The sequence below is a fragment of the Mauremys reevesii genome, linkage group 5, assembly GCF_016161935.1.
Source record: "Mauremys reevesii isolate NIE-2019 linkage group 5, ASM1616193v1, whole genome shotgun sequence".
In the NCBI taxonomy this organism is placed as follows: Eukaryota; Metazoa; Chordata; order Testudines; family Geoemydidae; genus Mauremys; species Mauremys reevesii.
Window position 1 is genome coordinate 12,694,197 of NC_052627.1, and position 16,980 is coordinate 12,711,176.

At 39.4% G+C, this 16,980-nt stretch overlaps 1 protein-coding gene and 1 long non-coding RNA gene across 8 annotated transcripts in view; one reads left to right on the forward strand and one right to left on the reverse strand.

Moving 5' to 3' along the window:
• Positions 1 to 16,980, forward strand: part of ANKRD17 (ankyrin repeat domain 17) — a 128,964-nt gene that overhangs the window by 69,663 nt on the left and 42,321 nt on the right. For 6 of the 7 annotated variants that reach the window (XM_039542732.1, XM_039542729.1, XM_039542733.1 and 3 more), the window contains exons 8-15: positions 2,501 to 2,738; positions 3,315 to 3,506; positions 3,924 to 4,033; positions 5,953 to 6,040; positions 7,461 to 7,588; positions 8,317 to 8,460; positions 9,410 to 9,512; positions 11,084 to 11,839. In XM_039542732.1, coding sequence (XP_039398666.1) covers positions 2,501 to 2,738; positions 3,315 to 3,506; positions 3,924 to 4,033; positions 5,953 to 6,040; positions 7,461 to 7,588; positions 8,317 to 8,460; positions 9,410 to 9,512; positions 11,084 to 11,839 — 1,759 coding nt within the window. The remainder of the gene's footprint in view (positions 1 to 2,500; positions 2,739 to 3,314; positions 3,507 to 3,923; positions 4,034 to 5,952; positions 6,041 to 7,460; positions 7,589 to 8,316; positions 8,461 to 9,409; positions 9,513 to 11,083; positions 11,840 to 16,980) is intronic. The other variant, XM_039542734.1, reaches the window with a different exon arrangement.
• Positions 13,473 to 16,980, reverse strand: part of LOC120407206 — a 28,188-nt gene continuing 24,680 nt past the window's right edge. The window contains exons 2-3 of the long non-coding RNA XR_005599838.1: positions 13,882 to 13,986; positions 13,473 to 13,738 (exon numbers count right to left, since the gene is read on the reverse strand). This is a non-coding gene — a long non-coding RNA (uncharacterized LOC120407206). The remainder of the gene's footprint in view (positions 13,739 to 13,881; positions 13,987 to 16,980) is intronic.

The following is a 16,980-nucleotide window of genomic DNA, read 5'->3' on the forward strand; positions in this document are numbered from 1 at the left end:
ACTACAATCGCCCATCATCCAAGGGATAGCAGTGAAAGTCATATCACACACAAGCTTGGTCTAACCTAGTGTTCAGTTCCTATGGTTGTGGTTTGTTGACTTATGACCCATACAATTCACAATATTAATTGCTCAGCTGCCTCTATCCAAGAGAAGATTACCGTTCTTTCCCTCAAGCTTCATCTTTGTCCCTGTTGGAGTCTGGAGACTTGGGTCTCTTGCATGATAGTTTAGGGAATCTGTTTGTCAGCGTATAATTCATATTAATAATAATATTTGTTATGTATCCCATTCACCATGTAAGATATTGATGGATTTATTTGACTTCTTTCACTTTTGATTAAATTTAGAGTAGCTATCCAGGCGGGTTTAGTTCCAACAAATCTGGGTCTCTTTCAGAATCTTTCCATTTACTTATCCTGTTGCAAAATCAAAGATTAGTTTGTAATCTTCAACATGGACCTCACCTATCCCAAGTCGAATGATGTGTAAGCTGCAGGAATTTAGTCCCGTAGTAGAGTGACGGGTGTGGGCAGATACACATAACAACTCTGTACATGGAAGGAGTTATTAGAATGTTGTATCAAGGTTTCCTGCTAAATAGTAAGAAGGAAGCAATTGCTTGAGACTGTTTTACCCCTCCCTTTCCCCTAAATTATAGCTGTTTTCTTTTTTGTGCTGTATCATGACTCTCCATTTCCTCTTAAACAGAGAAACTGACAAAATTTCCAATACATTTTTTTCAGTTTCATTGTGTTGCTCACATGCAAATGAAGAACAGAATCAAAGCAGAGAAAGAATAAACTTAAACTTCAGCATCTAGTGTGGTAGCAAAGTTAATTTCCTTGCCCATTCTGATGATGATAGTTACTTACCTCTTTGAATTTGTCCACTAGCTCCTCCTCTGTTACATCAAATTCAAGCTTCTTATCTTCTTGAAAACTCAGTATAACTAAATAAGCTTTATATAGCCATCCCAGCTTATGAAGTCTCGCTTCTCTTTACATTGCATGCCCCAACCCACTAGCCGCCTCTCCTGTGCTGAATGGTTTTGTTAGTTTCTGACATAAACATCTCCTGCCTTTTCTAGTCTGCCCTTCTGCAAAGGGAATTTTCCTGAACTCATTCTCAAGGGCCTTACTCCTCTCTACTGTTATGTCCCTTTCAGAGACCCAGTTCTACTATGAATGTACTTTAAATACTCCCCTCACCCCCTTTTTTAACATAATGTATGTGTTTTCCATCTCTGCCTAATCTCTGTTCATCCTTAGATTGTGAACTTCTTGGACAGGAACTGATCTTGTTTATTGGAAAGCAGCTAGCATGTAAAGTGGGGGTGGAGGGTGTCGTAAATAAAATGTGTGCGCTTGATGTAAGAAATCCTTTCATATTATAAATCTGTCAGTCTGAAGATGATTGTAAAATGATGCCCCTAATCCTCATTGAAGTCTTAGTTTAGTCTTCCCTTTCCTGAATTAACTGTAAAGACTACAGACCTGGGCGGGATTATATCTACTTAAGCAGTTTTGCAAATGATTGAATTGAGGAGTGGGTGCTCAAATTTTTGTAATTAAGTCTAGAAGGCTTGAAGGATGTAGGCAGTTCGTTTTTGGTTTTGAGATACTGATGCTAATGCTAATATTGAGAAGCCAGAGCAATTAGATGGATGCTTACTGTGTGATTTGACATACCCATTTTATTATTTTTTATTTGTAATAGACTCAAAAAAGTAAAAGCTGAAATAATCAGGATATTTTGGGAGAAAAGATTGTTCTTAGATAAGTTTATTGTATAGCAAGAAACTTACAAGCAGTCAAAATATGCTGTCTGGCTAAGCAAAAATCTGATAACCGTCCTGCTGAAGGTTCACTCGTTGTAAGGTGTTGTACCCATTTCTAAATGGGAAGTGCTATGTATGGTTTTCCTGAATGATTTACAATAACTAAGGCAGCTAATATCTGTCAAGACTCCAGCCTATAAATTAAGATAAAGCCAAAAAGGCATCTGTGACAAGTAGTGGATTTCCGAAGGCATACAGTCCTTTCCAGTTCTCCAATTTTCCTTTCCAGTTCTGTACATAGTAAACCACATGCATATGCTGTATTAAGTTCTCTAATTTGTGAACCACACACTTAACTTTTGGGTGGGCTACATAATGTAGCAATATCTTTACATTTGAGGCTTTGAATATGCTTGAAAATACTTCAGGGTTGATTTTGTTCCTGTTGATGTTAATGGGAATCTTAACTCCCTTCATCTGTTCTAGCTATTTGGCTTTTCAAAAATGTCTAAGGGCGTTAGAAGACCATTGAAATTCAGTGGGATTTGTGCACCTAGTTCCCTTAGACTCCGTTGTAAATCCCAACCATAAAATGCATTGGGTCTGACTGGAATATACATAAACTGAAGTATGATCTTTAAGCCAAGTTCTAGTTGTCAGGGCAAAGCTTGTGTTGCCTGTATTTGTGCTTTGTTCATCTTGCGTTTTTTGCATTCTTAGGATGGCCATGTGGAAGTTGCTAGGTTACTCCTTGACAGTGGTGCTCAAGTGAACATGCCTGCCGACTCCTTTGAGTCTCCATTAACGTTGGCAGCCTGTGGCGGACATGTAGAGCTGGCAGCATTATTAATTGAACGTGGGGCGAACCTGGAGGAGGTAAATGATGAAGGATATACACCACTAATGGAAGCGGCCAGAGAAGGTCATGAAGAGATGGTGGCATTATTGTTAGGTCAAGGTAACTACAACAGTGTGTCTACTCGGTAGATTTGAAAATACTATCTGGGCATCTAGACATATGAATTTCAATGTATAATTTAAAAAAACTAGTTACAGCACTGGGTTTCTTTTCATTTTTTTTCCTATTCAAATAGTCTTTCTCCCAGATGCAACAGCCTGACCTTTTTAATAATAATAAAAAAAATCCTTAAATAAATTCAGATTAATCAGTGAGAAGTAAATGAGCAACTGGTAATCTGAAAATGTATCTTACAGAACAGCATTACATACTAATTAACCAATATATGTAATTTAGGTTCTCCAGGTTGGCCTCTGCATAGATCCACTTGGAGAATATGCCTCTGGAATCTTACAGAAAAGAGTGCTCACTGAGATCACATGGGCAATCTCTGCTGGTCAGAGACAGTTATATTTATGTGGGTCTCAAATTACTTCCGGAATTTTCTTTGAAACAGAGTAGTCAAATCAGCTTTACATTTTACATGTCTTCCATTAAAGAAATTAATTTTTTAATATTTGTTTCAATAACTAACTTGATCTTGGTGGTGGTGGGGTTTGTTTCTTGTTTTGGAAGGAGCAAACATCAATGCTCAGACAGAAGAGACTCAGGAAACTGCCCTAACTTTAGCTTGCTGTGGAGGTTTTCTGGAGGTTGCTGATTTTCTTATTAAGGCAGGAGCTGATATAGAGCTTGGATGTTCCACACCTCTAATGGAAGCTGCTCAAGAGGGTCATTTGGAGCTAGTTAAATATTTATTAGCTGCAGGTATGGAGTCATTTTTTGTTCTGCTTAGTTGGGTGCTACAAGTTTGTTTACTTGAATAGGGTACCTGTGCCCATGTTGATAAACTTTCATTAGCAGCATTATGAAGTTAGACTCTGTAGATACTCTGTAGTGATTTATGTAACTCTTCTAGACTATTTAATATTTTGGATATATGTTTACCACTGGAGAGTAATAAGTAGTTCAAACTTCAATTCCGAGGGGACTTGTATCTTTAGTGACTCATTTCAGAGTATGGCTGATAAAATCTTTAAGGGAATATTTTAATCAATTTTTTTTATTGAATGATGAAGAAAATCTTAGAGCTTTACAATCTGTTCTGTTAAGGAACATAGAGATACTTGGATATTTTTAGACTATTGTTTTAAAGCTTACATGTTCATTACTACTGCTTTTCAGGGGCTAATGTGCATGCAACAACAGCAACGGGTGACACAGCACTGACATATGCATGTGAAAATGGCCATACTGATGTAGCAGATGTCTTACTTCAGGCAGGTGCAGATTTGGTAAGGAATTAACTTTTAGATGATCATTATAAATCAGAAATAAAAAATATAGTGAGCACTGGATGTTAAACCCATGTTAATTGCTGAAAACTTGGTTTTTAAATTCTCCTTTTCTTTATTTTACTTTAAATATGTTCTCTAAATGCAGTTTTGTGTAGCTTGTTAACCACATGGGAATTTGTGGTTCTTCCCAGTTTGATGTAAAATGATTATTTCATTATCTAAAAGCAGCTCTCAAAATGCTTTAGTCCAGTGGTCACCAACCTGTCGGTCGTGATTGACTGGCTGATCCTGGAGCCTTTGCCAGTCAATCGGGGCTTGGGCAGGTTACCTGCTTGCTGTGGCCCCATGCCGCTCCCGGAAGTGGATGGCTGCTAGCATGTCTCTGTGGTCCCTGGGAGGGGGGCGGGGAGGTGGATCTGCGCACTGCCCCAGCATTGTCCCCGCAGCTCCCATTGGCTGGGAACCGGCCAATAGGAGTTGCGGGGGGGCGGTGTTTGCAGGCACAAGCGGCACACAGAAACCTGCTGCCTCGCTTGCCCCCAGGGGCTGCAGAGACATGCCAGCAGCCAGCCGCTCTTCCGGGAGTGGCGTGGGGCCACGGCAGGCAGGCAGCCTGCCTGCCTGAGCCCTGCTGCGCCACCGGCTGGGAGTCACCAGTGGTAAGCGCCTCCTGGCCAGAGCCTGCACCTCACATCCCCTCCCACACCCCAATCCTCTGCCCCAGCCTGGAGCCTCCTCCTGCACCAGACTATCTCCCAGAGCCTGCACGTTTCACTCCCTCCTGCACCCCAACACTGTGCCCCAGCCCAGAGCCACCTTCTGCACCAAACTCCCTCCCAGAGCCCACACCCCTCACCCTCTCCTGCACCCCAACCCCCTGTCCCAGGTTTAGCCAATGCACACCCCACAGTTGAGAATGTTAACACTGATTTGTGACAGTCCCTGAAGGATTTTGGATCTATAAATCACAAATGACACTAATAAAAAGTAAAACTCATGAAATGGCAGTGAATTCTATGAGATTAGGTGCGGTGTGACCATATAACCCCTGCACCCAAACTCCCTTCCAGAGTTTGCACCCCTCACTGTGAAGCCCTCGGCCCCAGCCCAGAGCCTGCACCACATCCCAACGCCCTGCCCCAGCACGGTGAAAGTGAGTGAGGGTGGGGGAGAGTGAGTGACAGGGAGGAGGGAATGGAGTGAGCGGGGTGGGGTAGATCCTGGGTTGATCTTAAATTCAAAAAGTGATCTTGTGCATAAAAAGGTTGGAGACCACTGCTTTAGGCTGGCTTCCAAAGCTGTTCCAACCCCAGAAAAATACTGCTGCCGTGTCCATTTATTTGAAGTATTGCAAATGAAAATGCAGAAATGATCCACTCCACATTCTGGTTAGTACCAGAAAACAGCTGGTTCTGTTATGCTAGAAGTGAAAAACCTTATTCCCCCCCCCCCCCCTTCAATAGCAACTATTAAACTGTATTTAGGTAATGGAATAAAGATGATTGAGGTAAACAGAGACATTGTCCATGTTCAGCATCTGTTGAGAATGCCTGTATAGCATTATAATAATTGCACATAAAATGAAGTTAACTGTTAAGCTTATTAATAAGGAAATGCGTTTCCTAAAAAAAGCCCCAAAAAATTAAAAATGGACTTTACAATCTGAACGTTTTAATACTTACACTTCTCATCCGAGGATCTCCGAGCTCTTTACAGAGGTGAGTTGGTATTATCCCTGTTCTACAGATGTCATCAAGTTAAGTCAGGCAGTTTGTGGATATTATTGGGTTATTAAACATCAAAATGTAGTCATTTGTGACAATATTATTTCAGTTGAAAAATGCAGTCTGGATTTAGATCCCTTTAGAAACTTGCCCTTTTATAATCTTGTAAGCTTGTTTTCATATTTTGTCTAGGAACATGAATCAGAAGGTGGAAGAACTCCTTTAATGAAAGCTGCAAGAGCAGGTCATGTTTGCACGGTTCAGTTCTTGATTAGCAAAGGTGAGTTCATGAAGTTTTTCTTTGATGCTTTTATAAGAATTATGACTTGAAGACAACGGTGTATGTAATGTATATTCTATATAGATTTCCAGTAATTTAAATATAGGTGCTAGTACTAGGATAACTTTTTTATGCTTAATTTTATCTATAATGTAATTATGGTTCTGGACATCATTTATCTTAACCATGCCCCTTTTTGCAACGCAGGCAGTGCATGAGAAACTTCACTGTATGTTGTGATGTACTGATATTGAGTTGCTGCTCATATGTTTGATCTATTTTTTATTAAATAGAAGATATTTGATCCTCCTGATTGTCCATACAATTGACATATTGTATATAAAACTGACAGTGTTTCTTACAAGAACATGGAATGATTATAGGACTTATAATGACATTATAGTCTTGCTTCCAATTACATTCAAGTTATTTTAATCACTCTACCTTGAGTTAAAATATTTAAGCCATTAGGCTATGGAGACTAGGACTTCCAAACTTGGCAACCTAAAGTGAGGTACCCGGTACTTAAACAGTGCCGGTCACCTGCAGTTCCCATTAAGTTCATTGGTAGCTGTGGTACGGCTTAGGAACTCTGAAAATTAGACCCCTTCTTTAGGCCCTAGTGTTTTATTTGCATTGAAGATAGTGGAAGCTAATGGGTGATCAACGCTTTTAAAAATCAGGTGCCTAAATATTGATTTAGGAGTCTAATTTTAGCAATGGTATGTGTGGTCATTCTTGCTCCTTAGTAACCCCACTTCCATCTCCCAAGCAGCTACAGTTACAAGTTTTCCTCTCCTCCTCGTATGGAACCTGACTGGCCTGCTGTCCCTAATCCTGCCCCATTATCATCCCTTCGCAGATGTGAATGGGAGAAAGCACAGTTGGAATTAATCACTGCTTGCCCGTGACTAGGAAGGGCTTCTGCAGCATGTCAGTCATAAAGTGAGGCACTTTGACAACAAAATTGCTGACAGATCTTGAATAAGAGCATCACGTACACAATCACATTAGGTCCATGCATGTAATATAGACATATTCACATTCTTGGTTGGGAATGTTAATATTTATGCTATCTTCCCTGTGTTATTTAGTAAAAGTAACCTTTTTGTATCCATTATGTAGCTGATGAGACTTTTGTGTTAACAGTTATAATTTCATATTATCAAATTTGCTGAATACAGCAAATTATGTAACAGTCAGTGTGTCTGTTCTAACATTTCTGGCCATCAAATACGTTTGAAGTTGATTTATGCATTTAATTATTTTTAAAGCTGCTGTTTCATATTAGTCTAATATATGTGGAATTAAGTATTGATTCCAGAACAGGAATGGGTGAAAGACAAGTGCTACAGTTCATTTTTTTATGAAGTGATTTCTTCCCCCACCATCCTTCTTTCTTCCCCTTCCTGCACTGAAGGAGCAAATGTGAATAGGACCACAGCTAACAATGATCATACAGTATTGTCGCTGGCCTGTGCTGGAGGTCACTTGGCAGTTGTGGAATTACTGCTAGCTCATGGAGCTGATCCTACACACCGACTGAAAGTAAGTATTTTTAGCATGTGTATTTTCTCCTTGTCTTCTGAACTAATCTTCTGGTTACTGTTTGAAATAAGTGTAGGGGCTGACTAAATAAACTGACATACATGTAATGAAAGTTTATAGCAATCACTCTCAAAATTAAAAATTCTGATAGTGCTAAATGAAATCCTTATCGTCCAAGAGAACCCTTGCCACTATAAGGGCTTGTCTACACTACCACCTAAGTTGATGTTAGTGATGTCTCTCAGGGATGTGAAAAAACCACTCCCTTGAGCAACGTACCTTACATCAACTTAGACGCTCTCCCGCTGACCTACTTCCGCCTCTCGTTGAGGTGGAGTGATTACGTCAACGGGAGAGCGCTCTCCCATCGACGCAATGTCTTCACCAGAGCGTGGTAGTGAAGGCAAGCCCTAAGTGTATAGCACTGTTTGAGGGAGAGTGAGTGTATTATCTACAGTAAGTCATGAATTCTTGCACCAAGAAATTAGATTGAATTTGCTATGTAATTCTCATAGTTTCAGAATGTTAATGCCTTTGTGTTTTAAGATACTCTTGTAAAAATGTTTAATTGTCTTAAAAATTGTTTAAAACGCACAAAATTATCAGTGAGCCTGTCAACATGCCTTTTCAATATATGATGTAGAGATGTCTCTAAGCTAACAAAATAATATAATGTTTCTCGGACACCTGGTTTTCTAAAGTAGTGTGCTCCTTTTTTTTCTCTTTAGGATGGTTCAACTATGTTGATAGAGGCAGCTAAAGGTGGTCATACTAGTGTGGTTTGCTACCTGCTGGATTATCCAAATAACTTGCTTTCTGCTCCTGCACCTGATGCCACCCAGCTGACCCCACCATCCCATGATTTAAATAGGGTAAGATGCAAGAGCTAATTCAGGGTGTGATTTCATTTTTTTGTGTGTTCATACTTAGTTTGTTGAAAGTTAAGGTACTAAAATATGCACTAAATAAACTATGAAAAATATCTGGAAACATAGGTTTAGCACATTTTGTAGGCTACTAGATGGGCTTTTTTGAAAAGATGCAACAATTTGAAGTGCAAACTGAAAATCCTTTGGTAGCATTACTGGGTAATTCTTTGCCTTTTTCCTCTCAATCTGTCAATTTTACTGAAAAAACAAGGAAGAAGAACTCAACAATCCAAAACACTTCAGTAAGAAGTGCTCTTTTAACCTTCATTTGCAGCCAACTGTGACTTAAATTTGCACTGCAGATTTATTATGGGTTACCATGTTCATGATGTTTAAATTGTTAAAATGTTTGTTTATACTAAGGCCATGTCTACATTGTTTGTTTATACTAAGGCCCTTATGTCTACATAATGTATGTCACTCAGGAGTGTGAAAAAACATCCCTGAACGACATAAATGTCATCGGCATAAGTGCTCGTGTGCACAGTGCTATGTCGGCGGGAGAGTGTTTCCTGCCAATGTAGCTACTTTTGATTGTTTAGGTGGCTTTATTATGTCTACAGAGAACTCTCGCCTGTTGGCACAGAACGGCTACATGAGCGATCTTAAAACAGCACGGCTGTATCAGTATAGCTATGCCACTGTAAGCTTGCTAGTGTAGACATGGCCTAGGAAAGTGAAGTGCTTAGGACCCATATTAATAGTAGTCTGGAACTGTTAACAACTAGTGGCACTGAACTCAACATTTCAAAAGGTGTTAAACAGTATTTTATATATATTATGCATGCCATTTTTGTAACACTATCTATTTGTTAACTAGATGTTATACTTCAATAAATATTAAGCATATAGGAAGAAAAGAAATGTAATCTATTGGTGTCCAATGTTTTAGGCTCCTCGTGTACCAGTGCAGGCACTGCCCATGGTCGTCCCACCCCAGGAGCCTGACAAACCCCCTGCTAATGTCGCCACAACCCTTCCCATCAGAAATAAAGGTCAGTTGTAGCTTTGCAGCTTACTTTAAAAAATCCTGTCTAGGTAGAAGATTTAGGGTTGCTTTCAATTTTATTTTAGTTGACAAGTTCCTGTAGACAATAATTATTTCTGGAATCAGTTAAGGGAATTAATTTAGTTTTTGTAAGAACTGTTTTCACCCACATTAAATATCCATCTAACTTCTTTAAATTGGAATTTTTCAAGAAATCTGCTTCTCTAAAAATATTACATAATGTGTGGTTTTGCTAGATTAATGTGAAATGTAGGTTGTCAACCAGTATCGAATAGTAAAAACTTTGAAATAATTGCCATTGATCACAGTTACCAGTAATATTGTAGTTGATTTGGAATTACATCTCCTTAAGATAGTAGTCTAGGTACAGGTTTGACTATATTTTAAAAGCAGAATTTCTTGATTTTGTGCTGTAAAATGTGACTTGGGTCCTCTTTGCAAAGTAGTTGAACTCAGTGTAAATTTGGTGTCCAATTTGGGCATGTTATCTAAAAAATTTTGCTGCACTTTTACATAAAGGATTTCCAGAATATTTTTTTCTATCAAGGACCACCAGTAGTTCACATGTGTTTGTGTGTGTATAATAAAATATATACTGTGTATATGCTTGTAATACTTTACAATTTAAGTTCTGCTGGAAGAAAATGGGTACTTCCTCAGTTAGAAATACTGGGTTTTAATTTCCCTTCCATTCTGAACTATTAATCACTTTTCCTTATAACATTTAGATGGTACAGTGTTGGCTTAATCACTATGGACTTGTTCACTATAAATCTGTTGGACTACACAGAGCACTGTCCTTTCTTACGTGAAGACTGAATTCTTTCACACTCCTGATCAGGGAGTTGGGTTGAACATGTGCAAATTCATGTCTTCTGTGTGGAACACCTAAACACAATAGATGTCCAATCAGAACATATTAATTCATATTTTAATGCTTTAATATTGGGTTTAGTACTGAATGTCAAGCTGATAAAGCTGGACTCCCAGTGTGAAGGGATTAAATATTCCTAATTAGATTAGCAGCTTTTTAAATCTACCAAGTCAGTTTTACAAAGCTGATTCTTAAGAACAAACAAACAAACACCCTACCCATCGAATAATAGTTTGGCTTGGTTTCTTGCCTTTTTCCCTGCATTTATGACTTGATACCATCTCAAAACACAAAATATCAGGTCGAGGGCTAGTATCTCCTTCCCTTTCTTTTTTGTGTTATCTAATCAGGCCACTTGCATACCACACATCTTGAGGCAATCATTTTCTATTCCAACGTTTAACTATTGTTGGAACAAATGCCTTAAAAAATAATGTACAAAACTGTTCTACATTATGTATAGTAATCCTCTGTTAGATTTGCAGGCTAACCTCTGATATAATTATCGTAACGTGCAAGATATGGTTTTCTTCATAAGGTCTTACTGTACATTTTCACCTTCTATGGGTACAGTACCTTGGTGCATAACTGTTGGCCATTAAATGTCCAAACAGTAGCTCTGTAATGAGGATGCCATTCATGTGCACTTCCATTGGTTCTGAGGGGGTTTCTTTTTCACACAGCTGCTTCTAAACAAAAGTCCAGCAGCCATTTGCCAGCAAACAACCAGGATGTACAGGGTTACATCACCAATCAGTCTCCAGAGAGCATTGTAGAAGAGGCTCAAGGCAAGTTAACAGAGCTTGAGCAGAGGATAAAAGAAGCCATAGAAAAAAATGCTCAACTGCAGTCCTTGGAATTGGCACATGCTGATCAGCTTACCAAGGAGAAGATTGAGGAATTGAACAAAACGAGAGAGGAACAAATTCAGAAGAAACAAAAGATTTTGGAGGAACTGCAGAAAGTAGAACGGGAGTTACAACTGAAAACGCAGCAGCAGCTAAAAAAGCAATATCTAGAGGTTAAAGCGCAAAGAATTCAGCTTCAGCAGCAGCAGCAACAGCAGTCTTGCCAGCATCTGGGACTACTGACTCCTGTTGGGGTTGGAGAACAACTTTCAGAGGGGGACTATGCACGATTACAGCAGGTGGACCCCATCTTGCTCAAGGATGATCCTCAGCAAACTGCTGTGCAGATGGGCTTTGCACCTATTCAGCCTCTGGCGATGCCGCAAGCTTTGCCTCTGGCAACAGGTTCTCTACCTCCAGGGTCCATCGCAAACCTTACAGAACTTCAAGGTGTTATAGTTGGACAGCCAGTGTTGGGCCAAGCACAGCTGGCAGGGCTGGGGCAAGGAATTCTGACAGAAACTCAGCAAGGGTTAATGGTAGCCAGCCCTGCTCAGACCCTCAATGACACGCTGGATGACATCATGGCAGGTGGGTTATATTGTTATGAGCAGGTATAATTTATGATTTGCTTACAGCTAGTAGAGGGTATATCAACTTTCTTTTCTTTTTTTTGGTTTGGGTTCTAACTACCACAACAGTGAACAATTTTGGTATACTGATCCTTGCCCTTAAGGCTTTAGAATAATAGTTAATTTTCAGTAATCGTAAGTAAACATTTTTAGTTTAAAGGATTGACTTCCCATTGGAGGTTTTGCTACCCACTGCCCATTTGACAGGTTGGGATGCTGGAGGGGCAAAATGCCATCTTATTTTGCATAGTTGCTTTGGCCCCAATTGAAACTATGGTACTATTACAGCCCCATTTCCAGATGTGGTCCCAATTCTACAAGCTGTGTGTTTGCAATATCCAATGAAGTCTGTGGGAGTTGCACGTGTGGAAGGTTTTCAGGATTAGTCTGAGTTTGTTTAAATTAAATTTCAGAGTTCTGAACCACTAATGTTAAAAGAACCCATTTTTATTTGTAAATAGGGAACGTAGTACAAATAGGTAAACTTCAAAAATGTTGTACAATTTAAGTTGCGAAGTCTGAATTCAAGCTGCCACAATACTGGAGATTAATTTGGCTCAACTAGAACGTATCTGCTGTGTATCCCAGAGACTTCATGGTGTCTCTCCATGGAATGTTTGACTTACTAAGGGTATGGCTACACTTACGGTTTGCAGCACTGGTCATCCAGCTGTGCAGGGCCAGCGCTGGTGTGTGGCCACATTTGCAGCATTAGCAGCGCTGTTGGGAGTGATGCATTATGGGCAGCTATCCCAGCATTCAAGTGGCCGCAACGTGCTTTTCAAAAGAGGGGGGTGGAGTGGGGTCTAGTGTGACAGGGAGCGGGGGGAGAGAGGGGATTTTTGGAGCCAACACTGTGTGTTTAGCTTCCTGCCTTGAAAAATCAGAACATCTTTCCGACCCCTTAGTCTTAACTCTTAATTGCAAACAGCCTGCAGCCAACACGACTCACCGCTGTTTCATTCGCTCCCTGCCTGCCTCTCATTTGATTGTTTACAGCCAGGTACAGATGATCACAGCAAACAGGAGCTCAACGGAGCTCCGCAGAGCTCGTTCACAACAAAACAAAGAGAGGCTGCATAACAAAACAAAGAGAGTAATTTATAAAAGCATTCTGGGATACATCCTTATACCCTGGAGGCCAATCACAGCGCTGGTGTGTGGCCACACTTGATGACCAGCGCTGCAGCACCAGTGCTGGAATCCTTATTCCCCATGCTGAGTGAGGTGTACAGCCAGCGCTGCAGCCAGGGAGTTGCAGCGCTGGAAGTGCTCTGCAGGTGTGGCCACTTACTAATTGCAGCGCTGGTGGAGGCTTTCCAGCGCTGCAAATCGCCAGTGTAGCCATACCCTAAGACTCAGGGATTGTGTCACTTGAGTTACACCAGAAATTTAGTTCACCATGTCTTTGACATTTGTCTCATCAAATGGAAAGTCACCAGTTTTTCACCTTGATTACTTAAGTTTGAACCGACTGAAAGTGGAACCACTTTTATAATGTCAACTGATGAAATGACTTCTAAAATTTTTCCTTTTTTAATGAGAAATTTAAAACTAAGGTAACAATGAAAAAAATCAGAGGTACCCACAGCTATCAGTGGCAATTGTTGATTCTTCAGCATTTCTCAGGAGTAGACTAGAAATAACAGAATATGTAGCTGATTTTAAAAATGACAAATGTTAAAAACAAATGATTTGAAAAATAGTTTTTTACTTGTCTACTAACACCTGAGGTCAGGGTTCTTGTTCATCCTGCAAGAGTTTTCTGACAAGGCAAGGAAGGACACCTCCCTGCTTCCACTTGAGATGTTGATGTCATTATCTCTCATGCTGTTGTGATGAATGTTTAGTTCAGATCCTGATGAATAAGAATCATTTCAGTTTACTTATAAATAAACACATTTTAAATATTAAGGCTATATATGCAGTCTATTAATTCATTAGCATGTAAATACTATTAATGTATAGTTTTAATAAACAAGCATTTCAATTTGTCAGTACCTCTTTTTAATTTGTTACACCTTCTCCCTGCCTTCTGCTACTGGGAGATGTTTGCTGCACTCAGAGATTTCTTGCAGTTTTCCATATTGAGGGTTGCCTTCAACACTTTTGAAAAGAGAAGAAAATTAACACATTGTACATGACTTCTAGTCAAGAGTTTCAAAACATTTTCCAAACAATAAATTAAAGCTTCACAAAACATTCTTATGAGATCATTAAGTTGTATTTACAGTTCAAAAATGGCTAAATTGGGTCATAGGAAAGGATAAATGATTTGACAGATGCTACACAGTAAGTAAGTACCCTAGATTGGAATATAATGTCAAAATCCTGAGATTTCTTGTAACTTCTAGAAATGCTCCCAGAGGTATGTACTCCCATTAGAAGGAGCAAATTACTGCAATCGCATTTTAACTTACTTAGGTTATCAGTATTATAAATATACAGATATCTGTATTATTCTTGGTATGTATTGATGGCATGATCTGGGAGTTGCTGTGTAAAGGAACAGTAAACACAACTTAATTACATTTTTATTGGTCCATTGACTAAAAGGTATGGACTTCCTGCATGAAAAGAAATTGATGTAATGTGATCTGTTTTACCTTTTATGCTGGAAAACTGCATGAAAAAGCCTAAAAGAACTAATATAAAGAACTAATATAAATGTAAAATAAGGAACATTGATATGTTATGGAGTCTCAGGCTCCATGTGATCTGTTAATATTTAAGAGTGGTATTGTATTTGCCAATTCATAGTCACAACATGTCTTCCAGTTCCTATTTCCGGGCATATTGTGACTGTGTGCACAGATCCATTAAAAATGTATTCTAGGAACATCTTTTTTAATCTTAAATTCAGAAAACTAGACTCTTCTGCTAGAATATTTGGAGAAACCTGAAATGCAAAAAATAAATTAGTCACATTAAGATCTTAAATTTTTTTTAAATCCATTTGAGAAAAAGAGAACAAAAATCTGGCCGTCAGTCTCACATCTCAAATTACAGCAGTGCAGCACGAAAGAATGTCTCTACCCTTCTAAGTTGGCATTGCAAGGGACATTTACTGCACAAGAACAGCATTGTGGGCCCAGTAATGAGAATACCACTAAGAAAATTACTACTGTTCAGCATAGTGCACAAAATTTCAAAAATTCAAAGAAACTAAATGAATAGTATGATCATTCTTGATACAAAGAGTCCCCATTCTTGCTAAATTTAAAAAGTGCATAGTAGTATCCCCTGAGTCAAGAGGGACAGATATATTAGCTAGTTAAAGAAATACACTTTGACATTCCTCAAATATGAGCACATGGTTTTAAAATGTCAGGCTTACCTTCCAAATGAGCTATTTGGTAAGAGCCTATTGCTCTAAAACAGATTTTTATCTTACACATCCATCACTGGACTTATTTATACTTGTGAACTTTTTTCTTTTTTCCTTCTCTCCTGCAATATTTGAAGTGCTTATCTTACAAGTGTACAACTTAGTGTTTTTGTGGGTAAAACATGTCAACTGTAAGGAATGTCCCTTTAAATCCAGAGGAAATCTAAGATCTGGAAAAGGAGTCCAATGTGAAGATTAGTTAAGTAGACCTCCTAATGGCAGTACCCGGTAAAATCAAATATAAAAATTGAAATACTGCAATGTCTTCAGTCTTCATGGCAAATAAAAGTGTCGAGCATCAAAGTGCTGCTTTCAAAAGTGATTTAAAAACCTAACTTTCTAAGTAACTTTGAAAAGTAACTTTTGAAAATCAGCTTTAATGCTTTTGAAAATTTAAAGCTACATCTCAATAGGAGAAAGAAGTGTGTGTGGCCCTACAGCCAAATCTGTAAACCAAGTGTTCCTAATTTCAATGTGACTTGAAAGAAAATCACTTCATTTCCCTAACATCCAGTAGTAGATGTTCACCTAACTACTGAAACAGATATCTAGCTGTACTTTACAACAGCACAGTCAGAAAATTTAAAAGAGGCAGCGCAGGTAGGGAATTCATTTTGTTTTGCTTGCTCAGGGACCGAATGGCTGGGCAGCAGTTCTGCAGAAAAGGACCTAGGGGTTACGGTGGACGAAAAGCTGAATGAGAGTCAACAGTGTGCCCTTGTTGCCAAGAAGGCTAATGGCATTTTGGGTTGTATAAGTAGGGGCATTTCCAGCAGATCGAGGGATGTGATCATTCCCCTCTACTCAGCACTGGTGAGGCCTCATTTGGAGTACTGTGTCCAGTTTTGGGCCCCACACTACTAGAAGGATGTGGACAAATTGGAGAGAGTCCAGCGGAGGGCAACAAAAATGATTAGGGGGCTGGAGCACATGACTTATGAGGAGAGGCTGAGGGAACTGGGATTGTTTAGTCTGCAGAAGAGAAGAATGAGGGGGGATTTGATAGCTGCTTTCAACTACCTGAAAGGGGGTTCCAAAGAGGATGGATCTAGACTGTTCTCAGTGGTAGAAGATGACAGAACAAGGAGTAATGGTCTCAAGTTGCAGAGGGGGAGGTTTAGGTTGGACATTAGGAAAAACTTTTTCACTAGTAGGGTGGTGAAGAACTGGAATGGGTTACCTAGGGAGGTAGTGGAATCTCCTTCCTTAGACGTTTTTAAGGTCAGGCTTGACAGAGCCCTGGCTGGGATGATTTAGTTGGGTTTGGCCCTGCTTTGAGCAGGGGGTTGGACTAGATGACCTCCTGAGGTCCCTTCCAACCCTGAGATTCTATGATTCTATGATAGATGACAAAACGTGCCCTGATGTCAATAAAACTCTTCATTAAAATAGTTAATTTAAAAATACTACTTCACTTTAGTAAAGTGGGCCAAGTAGTCACGGCAGTGACGTGAAGATAGTATGAAGACATCGTAGTTTATCGAATGCTGCTTAGCCTTTGTTAGAACACTTTAGGGGAAGGATTTTTGTTGGTTTCCTTTGGGGTGATGCATTTGAATGACCATTTCAACCCGATCAGGAGCTTTCCCGGCACCTAGAATACCACCCTCATGATTGTTAGACCTAAAAATTAACACATCTTTACCTTTTGTCTCATTTAGTAAATATACTGTACGGATATGAACCATATATTTCTCAGTTTATTGCTGCAG